This window comes from Littorina saxatilis, linkage group LG16, assembly GCF_037325665.1.
Source record: "Littorina saxatilis isolate snail1 linkage group LG16, US_GU_Lsax_2.0, whole genome shotgun sequence".
NCBI classification, from domain to species: Eukaryota; Metazoa; Mollusca; class Gastropoda; order Littorinimorpha; family Littorinidae; genus Littorina; species Littorina saxatilis.
In genome coordinates, this window is record NC_090260.1 from 4,783,913 (window position 1) to 4,798,380 (window position 14,468).

A 14,468-nucleotide genomic window follows, 5' to 3' on the forward strand; every position below is an offset into this window, starting at 1 on the left:
CTCTTCTTTTCCATTATTTGCGCGTAACACTATCAACATGTCATATTCCGTTTATATTAGCTGTTTATGCGTTTAATACTCATAGGCTGGGTACATATATTCATGCCTGATTTTGTTTACATCACATCATACTGGACAATCACAGCACGGGCACTGCGAATAGACACCCAGACAGTGACCTACCTGACGACCACACACACAGACAGTGACCTACCTGACGACCACACACAGTGATCTACCTGACGATCTGACACACAGACAGTGACCTACCTGACGACCTGACACACAGACAGTGACCTACCTGACGACCTGACACACAGACAGTGACCTACCTGACGACCTGACACACAGACAGTGACCTACCTGACGACCTGACACACAGACAGTGACCTACCTGACGACCAGACACAGACAGTGACCTACCTGACGACCTGACACACAGACAATGACCTACCTGACGACCTGACACACAGACAGTGACCTACCTGACGACCACACACAGACAGTGACCTACCTGACGACCTGACACACAGACACTGACCTACCTGACGACCACACACACAGACACTGACCTACCTGACGACCAGACACACAGACAGTGACCTACTTGATGACCAGACACACAGACAGTGACCTACCTGACGACCACACACAGACAGTTACCAACCTGACGACCACACACACAGACAGACAGTGACCTACCTGACGACCAAACACACAGACGGTGACCTACCTGACGACCAGACACACAGACAGTGACCTACCTGACGACCTAGGCTGACACACAGACGGTTACCTACCTGACGACCACACACACAGACAGTGACCTACCTGACGACCAGACATACAGACAGTGACCTACCTGACGACCAGACACACAGACAATGACCAGGCTACCTGACGACCAGACACACAGACAGTGACCTACCTGACAACCAGACACACAGACAGTGACCTACCTGACAACCAGACACACAGACAGTGACCTACCTGACGATCAGACACTCAGACAGTAACCTACCTGACGACCTGACACACAGACAGTGACCTACCTGACGACCTGACACACAGACAGTGACCTACCTGACGACCAGAAACACAGACAGTGACCTACTTGACGGCCTGACACAAGCAGACAATGACCTACCTGACGACCTGACACACAGACAGTGACCTACCTGACGACCTGACACACAGACAATGACCTACCTGACGCCCTGACACACAGACAATGACCTACCTGACGACCACACACAGACAGTGACCTACCTGACGACCAGACACACAGACAGTGACCTAACTGACGACCAGACACACAGACAATGACCTACCTGACGACCTGACACACAGACAATGACCTACCTGACGACTTGACACACAGACAATGACCTACCTGACGATCAGACACTCAGACAGTGACCTACATGACGACCTGACACACAGACAGTGACCTACCTGACGACCTGACACACAGACAGTGACCTACCTGACGACCAGAAACACAGACAGTGACCTGGCTGACGACCTGACACACAGACAGTGACCTACCTGACGACCTGACACACACACAGTTATATACCTGACGACCTGACACCAACACAGTGACCTACCTGGCGACCTGGTTTACATCACATCATACTGGATAATCACAGCACGAGCACCACGACCAGACACACAGACAGTGACCTACCTGACGACTAGACACACAGACAGTGACCTACCTGACGATCTGACAAACAGACAGTGACCTACCTGACACACAGACAGTGACCTACCTGACGACCAGACACAGACAATGACCTACCTGACGACCTGACACACAGACAGTGACCTACCTGACGACCTGACACACAGACAGTGACCTACCTGACGACCTGAGACACAGACAATGACCTACCTGACGACCTGACACACAGACAGTGACCTACCTGACGACCACACACAGACAGTGACCTACCTGACGACCTGACACACAGACAATGACCTACCTGACGACCACACACAGACAGTGACCTACCTGACGACCTGACACACAGACAGTGACCTACCTGACGACCTGACACACAGACAGTGACCTACCTGACGACCAGAAACACAGACAGCGACCTGGCTGACGACCTGACACACAGACAGTGACCTACCTGACGACCTGACACACACACAGTGACCTACCTGACGACCTGACACACCCACAGTCACCTACCTGGCGACCTTGTTTACATCACATCATACTGGACAATCACAGCACGGGCACTGCGAATAGACACCCAGACAGTGACCTACCTGACGACCAGACACACAGACAGTGACCTACCTGACGACCAGACACACAGACAGTGACATACCTGACGACCTGACACCGGCACAGACAGTGACCTACCTGACGACCTTGTTTACATCACATCGTACTGGACAATCACAGCACGGGCACCACGACCTGACACACAGACAGTGACCTACCTGACGACCTGACACACAGACAGTGATCTACATGACGACCTGACACACAGACAGTGACCTACCTGACGACCAAACACACAGACAGTGACCTACCTGACGACCTGACACACAGACAGTGACCTATATGACGACCAGACACACAGACAGTGACCTAACTGACGACCAGACACACAGACAGAGACATACCTGACGACCTGACACACAGACAGTGACATACCTGACGACCTTGTTTACATCACATCATACTGGACAATCACAGCACGGGCACCACGACCAAACACACAGGCAGTGACCTACCTGACGACTTGACACACAGACAGTGATCTACATGACGACCTGACACACAGACAGTGACCTACCTGACGACCTGACACACAGACAGTGACCTACCTGACGACCTGACACACAGACAGTGACCTATATGACGACCAGACACACTGACAGTGACCTATATGACGACCAGACACACAGACAGTGACCTACCTGACGACCTGACACACATACCTACCTGACGACCTTGTTTACAACACATTATACTGGACAATCACAAAACGGGAACCACGACCTGACACACAGACAGTGACCTACCGGACGCCCTGACACCCAGACAGTGACCTACCTGACGACCTGACACACAGACAGTGATCTACCTGACGACCTTGTTTACATCACATCATACTGGACAATCACAGCACGGATACCACGACCAGACACACGGACAGTGACCTACCTGACGACCTGACACACAGACAGTGACCTACCTGACGACCTGACACACAGACAGTGACCTACCTGACTACCTGACACACAGACAGTGACCTACCTGACGACCTGACACACAGACAGTTACCTACCTGACGACCTGACACACAGACAGTTACCTACCTGACGACCTGACACACAGACTGTGACCTATCTGACGACCTGACACACAGACAGTGACCTATATGACGACCAGACACACAGACCTACCTGATGACCTTGTTTACATCACATCATACTGGACAATCAAAAAACGGGAACCACGACCTGACGCACAGACAGTGGCCTACCGGACGACCACACACACAGACAGTGACCTACCTGACGACCAGACACACAGACAGTGACCTACCTGACGACCAGACACACAGACAGTGACCTACCTGACGACCAGACACACAGACAGTGACCTACCTGACGACCAGACACACTGCCACTGACCTACCTGACGACCAGACACACAGACAGTGACCTACCTGACGACCAGACACACAGACAGTGACCTACCTGACGACCAGACACACAGACAGTGACCTACCTGACGACCAGACACACAGACAGTGACCTACCTGACGACCAGACACACAGACAGTGACCTACCTGACGACCTGACACACAGACAGTGACCTACCTGACGACCTGACACACAGACAGTGACCTACCTGACGACTAGACTCACAGACAGTAACCTACCTGACGACCAGACACACAGACAGTGACCTACCTGACGACCACAAACACAGACAGTGACCTACCTGACAACCAGACACACAGACAGTGACCTACCTGACGACCAGACATACAGGCAGTGACCTACCTGACGACCAGACACACAGACAGTGACCTACCTGACGACCAGACACACAGACAGTGACCTACCTGACGACCAGACACACAGACAGTGACCTACCTGACGACCAGACACACAGACAGTGACTTACCTGACGACCAGACACACAGACAGTGACCTACCTGACGACCAGACACACATTCAGTGACCTACCTGACGACCAGACACACAGACAGTGACCTACCTGACGACCACACACACAGACAGTGACCTACCTGACGACCAGACACACAGACAGTGACCTACATAACGACCAGACACACAGACAGTGACCTACCTGACGACCAGACACACAGACAGTGACCTACCTGACGACCAGACAGTGACCTACCTGACGACCAGACACACATACAGTGACCTACCTGACGACCAGACACACAGACAGTGACCTACCTGACGACCAGACACACAGACAGTGACCTACCTGACGACCACACACAGACAGTGACCTACCTGACGATCTGACAAACAGACAGTGACCTACCTGACACACAGACAGTGACCTACCTGACGACCAGACACACAGACAGTGACCTACCTGACGACCAGACACACAGACAGTGACCTACCTGACGACCAGACACACAGACAGTGACCTGCCTGACGACCACACACACAGACAGTGACCTACCCGACGACCAAACACACTGACAGTGACCTGCCTGACGACCACACACAAAGACAGAGACCTACCTGACGACCAGAGACACACACAGTGACCTACCTGACGACCACACACACAGACAGTGACCTACCTGACGACCAGACACACAGACAGTGACCTACCTGACGACCACACACACAGACAGTGACCTACCTGACGTGGTGTCTTGGGTCTGGCCCCGCCTCCTCCCTGCTGGCTGGCCATTGTGCTCGCCCTGTCTCACCTGAAACACCAACACCATGTTTCATGATTAAAACCGCGTTGCTACTCACAGTACGTTAAACATAATCAATTTATAACGGGTCTTTAAACCCCAAACACGGCATGGGATGAATACAACCCGTGTATGATACAATTAACACAGACAAATTATAACAAGTCGCGTAGGGCGAAATTACAACATTTAGTCAAGCTGTCGAACTAACAGAATGAAACTGAATTCACTGCATTTGTACAGCAAGAGCGTATACTCGTAGCATCGTCAGTCCACCGCTCGATGCAAAGGCAGTGAAATTGACAAGAAGAGCGGGGTAGTAGTTGCGCTGAGAAGGATAGCACGCTTTTCTTTATCTCTCTTCGTTTTAACTTTCTGAGCGTGTTTTTATTCCAAACATATCACATCTATATGTTTTTGGAATCAGGAACCCACAATCATTAAGATGAAATTGTTTTTAAATCGATTTCGGAAATTTTATTTTAATAATAATGTTTATATTTTTAATTTTAAGAGCTTGTTAATAATCCGAATATAACATATTTATATGTTTTTGGAATTAGAAAAGTATGAAGAATAAGATGAACGTAAATTTGGATCGTTTTAAAAACAAATTATTTGTTTTACATTTTTCAGATGTTTAATGACCAAAGTCATTAATTAATGTTTAAGCCTCCAAGCTGAAATGCAATACCAAAGTCCGGCTTTTGTCGAAGATTGATTGGCCAAAATTTCAATCAATTTGATTGAAAAATGAGGGTGTGACAGTGCCGCCTCAACTTTTACAAAAAGCCGGATATGACGTCAAGAAAGGTATTTATCGAAAAAAATCAAAAAACGTTCGGGGATTTCATTCCCAGGAACTCTCATGTCAAATTTCATAAAGATCGGTCCAGTAGTTTGGTCTGAATCGCTCTACACACACACACGCACAGACAGACAGACAGACACACCCACATACACCACGACCCTCGTCTCGATTCCCCCTCTACGTTAAAACATGACTAAATGTAAAAACAAACAAAGCAATATATATAGCTATTCTGACGAACACGTGGGGGAATTCAGGGGCTGTGATTGGATGGTCTCTTCCGATCATCAAAGCATAATGCTACGGAAGTCGGCCATTTTACTCAATATCCAAAAGCATATTGTCCCGCAGTGGGGCACTGCGGTTATGAAATTAAAAGCCCCTCCTGTTTTTGGAACCGCAGGAGCTTTCTAGTTTGCTGTTAGGTAGATTTTTGGTTCCTCTTTCCTGTCATGCTCTCTTTTTCTTCATGAATTCTTTTCTTTTTTCTGCCTTCTTGCTCATTCACCTGTATTTTTTCCAAACATCTCTTCTATTGCCGCTTGTCTCGCGATTCATGTATAGTTTAATCTGTTAGAGTTCTGATGTAAGTCCAGCAGTAGATAGATTAAGCCTATTTTAACATACTGGAAACTGGTAATCTTCCAGTAGGTATTAATTTAGTTTTACTAAAGCCTGCTGGGACACAAGTAATGGGTTAGTGCATTTGTAAACAGGAATCGCTTGACAAGTGGCCCCCTTCATCCCCCCCTTCCTCGTCCTGATATGGCTCTGCGTAGTCGGCTGGACGTTAAGCAACAAATAAACAAACAAACAAAAAAAAGCATATTGTCAATAACAAAGACGCATGGTTCCGGTTTCTTCCACGTGTATAAAGTACACGCATACCTCGCCAGGTTTGTTTCTGTGACTAGTCGACAGACGATGCCATTTGATGTGTGTGTGTGTGTTTTTGTTGTTGCTTACTGTACATGACATACATTACGTGTAAACAAACCTTGCAGTCAGTGTAAAACATACGTTATACATGTCTGTGTTACGTGAGACTAAGACAGTCAGTGTAAAACATACGTTGTACATGTCTGTGTTACGTGAGACTTAGACAGTCAGTGTAAAACATACGTTGTACATGTCTGTGTTACGTGAGACTTAGACAGTCAGTGTAAAACATACGTTGTACATTTCTGTGTTACGTGAGACTAAGAGAGTCAGTGTAAAACATACGTTATACATTTCTGTGTTACTTGAGACTAAGAGAGTCATTGTGAAACATACGTTATACATTTCTGTGTTACGTGAGGCTAAGACAGAAATTAAATTTCGGTAGGCAAAATATTTTGAAATGTTCAAAGCAATCCACAAAAGTATTGCTGAAACCCAGCTTATTTTGCCATGATACCCCTTACAATTGACACAACATCTCCCGTTTGTAACCACTGATATGCGATCGACACCTGCATTAGTAGACATAGCATAGCACTCGAAATAGGCAAGGTAGATAAACAAAAGAACACGTTCGGACTTTTATCTCCTACCCAAAAGTTGCAAAGTTTTGCCTATTGTGATTTTTCGTTGATTTTGTCCCTTCGGTTTTTTACCGGTCAATTTTAAGGGTAGCCTTTTATGAGCGGCTGTCACATGATCCATGTAAATGACATCTTTAATCCGAATGGTGATCCAGATAGTCAGGTGGACGGCTTTGAATTTCACAGAATACTTGAATGAAATGACACGAGGAGTAATGCTTTAATGTGGGTGCGATAAAACGAAGTGTCAATGTCTTTATTCCAATCCAACACTCGACATTACACCTCTTTGTGTAAGAGGGGGGGGGGGGGTATAAAAACTCTACCAAACTTCTTGCGTGATGTTCAGGACAGGTTCACACACACACAAAGACTGAACGATGACAACAGTAGTCACACACACAGACAGATATGATACATTCACCTCGGGCCTGATAGCGTCTCAGTCTGATAAACATCCGGGTTACGATCGACTCATGCCAGGTCGTGGAGGTTGGGGTGGAGGTTGCGAAACGGGGGTGGGGGGAGGGTGGGGGGTGGGAACTCTACCTGATCTGCTGTTTCCCACTCTAGCAGCTGCTTGTGAGGCCAAGTGTCACAAGCACCACCCAGAAAGCAGGCAACGTGCCGGCAGACAGACAGACCGTGGCCATTGTAAGATAGATTGGTCGTTGAGTTCAGGAGAGGAGAGATGGGTGGGGGAGATGGGTGGGAGTGGACGGGTGCCTGTCACTTGGCAAATACTCGTTTTGGTGCGTACTGATAAACATAACACAGCAATGGGGAAAGAGGTGGGTGGAAGAGAGAGAGAGAGAGAGAGAGAGAGAGAGAGAGAGAGAGAGAGAGAGAGAGAGAGAGAGAGAGAGAAAGAGAGAGGGAGACAGAGAGAGAGAGAGAGAGAGAGAGAAAAGAGAGAGAGAGAGAGAAAGAAAGAGAGAGAGAGAGAAAGAAAGAAAGAGAGAGAGAGAAAGAGAGAGAAAGAGAGAGAGAGAGATAGGGAGAGAGAGTTAGGGAGAAAGAGAGGGAGAAAGAGAGAGAACAAGAACAAATCTTTATTGTCTAAAGCCACCTCCCTTACAAGAATGGTTAAAATAACTGTAATTCTATGCACAGCTATGAACTATAACCAAATCATGCATACAATTTAACACATACAATAAAACCCGCATCACAAATGACATATCACTGAACCTGATTAATAAGGGTTTGTCTCTTCTCTAACATAAAGAACACGAGATTTTCAAGTATTTCACTCGAAGATCTTTACTTGAAAAGGGACATGAAAATACAACATGGTGTTCATCTTCTTCATCATTTGTACAGAAAGGTCAGTTTCTAGTCGTTTTGTTTGGTGTGTACCGAAACTTGTGAGCGTTGATTTCAGATACTCCTGCGCGGAAACGAGTTAGAGCAGTTCTGTACTTATAATGTCTTCAACCGATTCAATATATGATTTTATCATAAATTAATTTATGTTCTAAATATTATTTCTCTTTCTTCAAGCATGTCTTGTAACAGTTATAAATGCCAAAACGTCCGCTGCATTCTAAATAAGAAAACCATTCCTGACAAAAACAGTCTGGTAATCGCCTTATAAACTGTTTAACAGGCGGGGAGGGTGGAAGGGGGGTCGAGCGTTACATGAACCGCTGGGTTGTGTCCCCTTGGCTGGTTCACGCCACTCTGCCCGCCAATCAGATATCATTTGTGCTGTCAGCCATACAGAGACCTAAACAAGGTAGCATGTTACAACTTTCTTCGGTGGAGTTGCATTAAACCTTATTTACGATTGCCGAGCTTGAATGAAGGCAGATGCTATTCTAACAGAACATTGTTAGTATCTTAACTCCACTATCAAAAAATCAAAACAACAACAACAACAACAACAACAACAACAACAACAACAACAACAACAACACCAACAACAACATGAATATATAAGTACTGTATAAAGTGACTTTGTTCTGTGTGTACATTGAATGTTTTACTATCACATGTTCAAAACGTGCATCACAAGCGTCTATCTACATTCTCTGTATCGCTTTGCATAATCACAAAACTTAATTGCGTTGTGAAATTAAGGCCTTTTACAACGATTATAGCTTTCACAGTTAGCATAGAAAACGGACAGAAAAAGGAAGAAAGAAAGAAACCAACAAACAAAAGATTCAACTTATTTTTGATGCCTCGGAGATAATACACTTGGCCAAAACATTATTGCGACACAACTCCTGTTTTTGACCGCTCATGTGATCGACACCTGCATCAGTAGAAATAGATAGCATAAAAATACGCAAGCTAGCTAAACAAAACAAACATGTTCTGGGTAGATAATTGATTCGACTTTCTTCTCGTATGTAAAAGTTGCAAAGTTTTGCCTATTGTGATATTTTGTCGATTTTGTGTTAGTCCCGTTTCAAGAACGTCCGGTCGACTTTTAGGGTACCCTTATTTGAGCGGCGGTCACGTGATCTCTGTAAAATAACTCTTTAACACGAATGCGATCCAGAAAGTCAAGTGAACTGCCTTAACTGGCATAGGAAGTTTGAATGAAATGACACGGGAATTAATGCTTTAATTGGATGCGAAATTTGTCGCAATACCTTCTGACTATGGTGAAAACTATTTTACTTCCTGTGTACCGTGTGTGTCTGAAATCGTCATGTGTATAGGTGGCCATTGTTGTTCACCTTTCGTTCAGGGTGTGTCTGAAATCGTCATGTGTATAGGTGGCCATTGTTGTTCACATTTCGTTCAGGGTGTGTCTGAAATCGTCATGTGTATAGGTGGCCATTGATGTTCACATTTCGTTCAGGGTGTGTCTGAAATCGTCATGTGTATAGGTGGCCATTGTTGTTCACATTTCGTTCAGGGTGTGTCTGAAATCGTCATGTGTATAGGTGGCCATTGATGTTCACATTTCGTTCAGGGTGTGTCTGAAATCGTCATGTGTATAGGTGGCCATTGTTGTTCACCTTTCGTTCAGTGTGTGTCTGAAATCGTCATGTGTATAGGTGGCCATTGCTGTTCACCTTTTGTTCAGTGTGTGTCTGAAATCGTCATGTGTATAGGTGGCCATTGCTGTTCACCTTTTGTTCAGTGTGTGTCTGAAATCGTCATGTGTATAGGTGGCCATTGCTGTTCACCTTTCGTTCAGTGTGTGTCTGAAATCGTCATGTGTATAGGTGGCCATTGCTGTTCACCTTTTGTTCAGTGTGTGTTTGAAATCGTCATGTGTATAGGTGGCCATTGCTGTTCACCTTTTGTTCAGTGTGTGTTTGAAATCGTCATGTGTATAGGTGGCCATTGCTGTTCACCTTTTGTTCAGTGTGTGTCTGAAATCGTCATGCGTATAGGTGGCCATTGTTGTTCACTTTTCTTTCAGGGTGTGTCTGAAATCGTCATGTGTATAGGTGGCCATTGTTGTTCACCTTTCGTTCAGTGTGTGTCTACAATCGTCATGTGTATAGGTGGCCATTGATGTTCACATTTCGTTCAGGGTGTGTCTGAAATCGTCATGTGTATAGGTGGCCATTGTTGTTCACATTTCGTTCAGGGTGTGTCTGAAATCGTCATGTGTATAGGTGGCCATTGTTGTTCACTTTTCTTTCAGGGTGTGTCTGAAATCGTCATGTGTATAGGTGGCCATTGTTGTTCACTTTTCTTTCAGGGTGTGTCTGAAATCGTCATGTGTATAGGTGGCCATTGATGTTCACCTTTCGTTCAGGGTGTGTCTGAAATCGTCATGTGTATAGGTGGACATTGTTGTTCACATTTCGTTCAGGGTGTGTCTGAAATCGTCATGTGTATAGGTGGACATTGTTGTTCACATTTCGTTCAGGGTGTGTCTGAAATCGTCATGTGTATAGGTGGCCATTGTTGTTCACCTTTCGTTCAGGGTGTGTCTGAAATCGTCATGTGTATAGGTGGCCATTGTTGTTCACTTTTCTTTCAGGGTGTGTCTGAAATCGTCATGTGTATAGGTGGCCATTGTTGTTTACAAAACACCTTTCGTTCAGTGTGTGTGTCACGGTTTGGTGACATTGATTGGGGAAGAAACTTTTTTTAGGGTGACTTTCCCAAATTGCGATGCAAAGCGCCTGTGCTTATCGCAACTTAATGATTTGTGCTGACTAGTTTTGCACGAGGAATTCGTTTTATCTCCACGCCCGGAGCAGTTGTGGAAATAGACTATTTACGGGTCGCCCACTCAGTGGCAAAAAGCTAAGTGCACCATGTTCAGTGCACCCTATATACCACCTAGTCATCTTTCATAATTTGTGATTATATTCGAGTGGTGACAACGTAGTGTGTGTGACACCTGCATTAACTAGCGCTTTTGGCAGACCGGCTATCTTTCCTGTCTTTACACGGGTTCAGCGTGTTATTATCATTTAATAAACTTTAACTGGCATTTTTGTCAGTTACTTTCCCAACGTCTGTGACGTAAGAACAACGTTTAAAGTGAAGTATCGAGGGAAGTGGCCAGATCGTATATATATAAAACAGACGTCTGAAACTTACACTTTTGTTGATTCTATTTTTGTTTTGTAACTGCGAGAGTGGATCGTGGTGTGGATAGTCAGTTAGCAGTAATTAACCGTTCATAATCACCTTTTGTGATCTATGAAACGTGACAGTGTGTCTGAAATCGTCATGTGTACAGGTGGCCATTGCTGTTCACCTTTCGTTCAGTGTGTGTCTGGAATCGTCACAGACAACCAGCAAAAAGAGCAGCAGTCGACCTAAGAGCAGCAGTCGACCTAAGAGCACCAGTCGACCTAAGAGCACCAGTCGACCTAAGAGCAGCAGTCGACCTAAGAGCACCAGTCGACCTAAGAGCAACAGTCGACCTAAGAGCAACAGTCGACCTAAGAGCAACAGTCGACCTAAGAGCACCAGTCGACCTAAGAGCAACAGTCGACCTAAGAGCACCAGTCGACCTACGAGCAACAGTCGACCTAAGAGGAACAGTCGACCTAAGAGCAACAGTCGACCTAAGAGGAACAGTCGACCTAAGAGCACCAGTCGACCTAAGAGCACCAGTCGACCTAAGAGCACCAGTCGACCTAAGAGCAGCAGTCGACCTAAGAGCAGCAGTCGACCTAAGAGCACCAGTCGACCTAAGAGGAACAGTCGACCTAAGAGCAACAGTCGACCTAAGAGGAACAGTCGACCTAAGAGCAACAGTTGACCTAAGAGCAGCAGTCGACCTAAGAGCAGCAGTCGACCTAAGAGCAATAGTCGACCTAAGAGCAACAGTCGACCTAAGAGCAACAGTCGACCTAAGAGCAACAGTCGACCTAAGAGCACCAGTCGACCTAAGAGCACCAGTTGACCTAAGAGCACCAGTCGACCTAACAGCAGCAGTCGACCTAAGAGCAATAGTCGACCTAAGAGCACCAGTCGTCCTAAGAGCACCAGTCGACCTAAGAGCAACAGTCGACCTAAGAGCAATAGTCGACCTAAGAGCACCAGTCGTCCTAAGAGCACCAGTCGACCTAAGAGCACCAGTCAACATAAGAGCACCAGTCGACCTAAGAGCACCAGTCGACCTAAGAGCAGCAGTCGACCTAAGAGCACCAGTCGACCTAAGAGCACCAGTCGACCTAAGAGCAGCAGTCGACCTAAGAGCAACAGTCGACCTAAGAGAAACAGTCGACCTAAGAGCAACAGTCGACCTAAGAGCAGCAGTCGACCTAAGAGCAGCAGTCGACCTAAGAGCAACAGTCGACCTAAGAGCAACAGTTCACCTAAGAGCACCAGTCGACCTAAGAGCAACAGTTCACCTAAGAGCACCAGTCGACCTAAGAGCAACAGTTCACCTAAGAGCAACAGTCGACCTAAGAGCAGCAGTCGACCTAAGAGCACCAGTCGACCTAAGAGCACCAGTTCACCTAAGAGCAGCAGTCGACCTAAGAGCACCAGTCGACCTAAGAGCACCAGTTCACCTAAGAGCACCAGTCGACCTAAGAGCAGCAGTCGACCTAAGAGCACCAGTCGACCTAAAAGCACCAGTCGACCTAAGAGCAACAGTCGACCTAAGATCAGCAGTCGATTTAAGATCACCAGTTGACCTAAGAGCAACAGTCGACCTAAGAGCAGCAGTCGATATAAGAGCAGCAGTCGACCTCAGAGCACCAGTCGACCTCAGAGCAACAGTCGACCTCAGAGCACCAGTCGATCTAAGAGCAACAGTCGACCTAAGAGGAACAGTCGACCTAAGAGCAGCAGTCGACCTAAGAGCAGCAGTCGACCTAAGAGCAGCAGTCGTCCTAAGAGCACCAGTCGACCTAAGAGCAACAGTCGACCTAAGAGCACCAGTTGACCTAAGAGCAACAGTCGACCTAAGAGCACCAGTCGACCTAAGAGCACCAGTTGACCTAAGAGCACCAGTCGACCTAAGAGCACCAGTCGACCTAAGAGGAACAGTCGACCTAAGAGCAACAGTCGACCTAAGAGGAACAGTCGACCTAAGAGCAACAGTCGACCTAAGAGCAACAGTCGACCTAAGAGCACCAGTCGACCTAAGAGGAACAAGTCGACCTAAGAGGAACAGTCGACCTAAGAGCAACAGTCGACCTAAGAGCAACAGTCGATCTAAGAGCACCAGTCGACCTAAGAGGAACAAGTCGACCTAAGAGGAACAGTCGACCTAAGAGCAACAGTCGACCTAAGAGCAACAGTCGACCTAAGAGCAGCAGTCGACCTAAGAGCAACAGTCGACCTAAGAGCAACAGTTGACCTAAGGGGAACAGTCGACCTAAGAGCAGCAGTCGACCTAAGAGCAACAGTCGACCTAAGAGCAACAGTCGACCTAAGAGCACCAGTCGACCTAAGAGCAACAGTCGACCTAAGAGCAACAGTCGACCTAAGAGCACCAGTCGACCTAAGAGCAACAGTCGACCTAAGAGCAACAGTTGACCTGAGGGGAACAGTCGACCTAAGAGCAACAGTCGACCTAAGAGCAACAGTCGACCTAAGAGCAGCAGTCGACCTAAGAGCAACAGTTGACCTAAGAGCAACAGTCGACCTAAGAGCAACAGTTGACCTAAGGGGAACAGTCGACCTAAGAGCAGCAGTCGACCTAAGAGCAACAGTCGACCTAAGAGCAACAGTCGACCTAAGAGCAACAGTCGACCTAAGAGCAACAGTCGACCTAAGAGCAGCAGTCGACCTAA

General features: G+C 46.8%; 2 protein-coding genes across 3 annotated transcripts in view; one reads left to right on the plus strand and one right to left on the minus strand.

Moving 5' to 3' along the window:
- Positions 1 to 14,468, minus strand: part of LOC138950254 (uncharacterized) — a 38,480-nt gene that overhangs the window by 14,695 nt on the left and 9,317 nt on the right. For both annotated transcript variants that reach the window (XM_070321992.1, XM_070321991.1), the window contains one exon: positions 4,890 to 4,959. In XM_070321992.1, the coding sequence (XP_070178093.1) occupies positions 4,890 to 4,940 (51 nt within the window). In that variant the 5' untranslated portion in view covers positions 4,941 to 4,959. The remainder of the gene's footprint in view (positions 1 to 4,889; positions 4,960 to 14,468) is intronic.
- The window catches only part of LOC138951450 (neurofilament heavy polypeptide-like), a 6,973-nt gene continuing 571 nt past the window's right edge, over positions 8,067 to 14,468 (plus strand). Inside the window, exons 1-3 of the mRNA XM_070323051.1 lie at positions 8,067 to 8,078; positions 11,954 to 12,476; positions 12,652 to 13,918. Of these exons, the coding sequence (XP_070179152.1) occupies positions 8,067 to 8,078; positions 11,954 to 12,476; positions 12,652 to 13,918 (1,802 nt within the window). The remainder of the gene's footprint in view (positions 8,079 to 11,953; positions 12,477 to 12,651; positions 13,919 to 14,468) is intronic.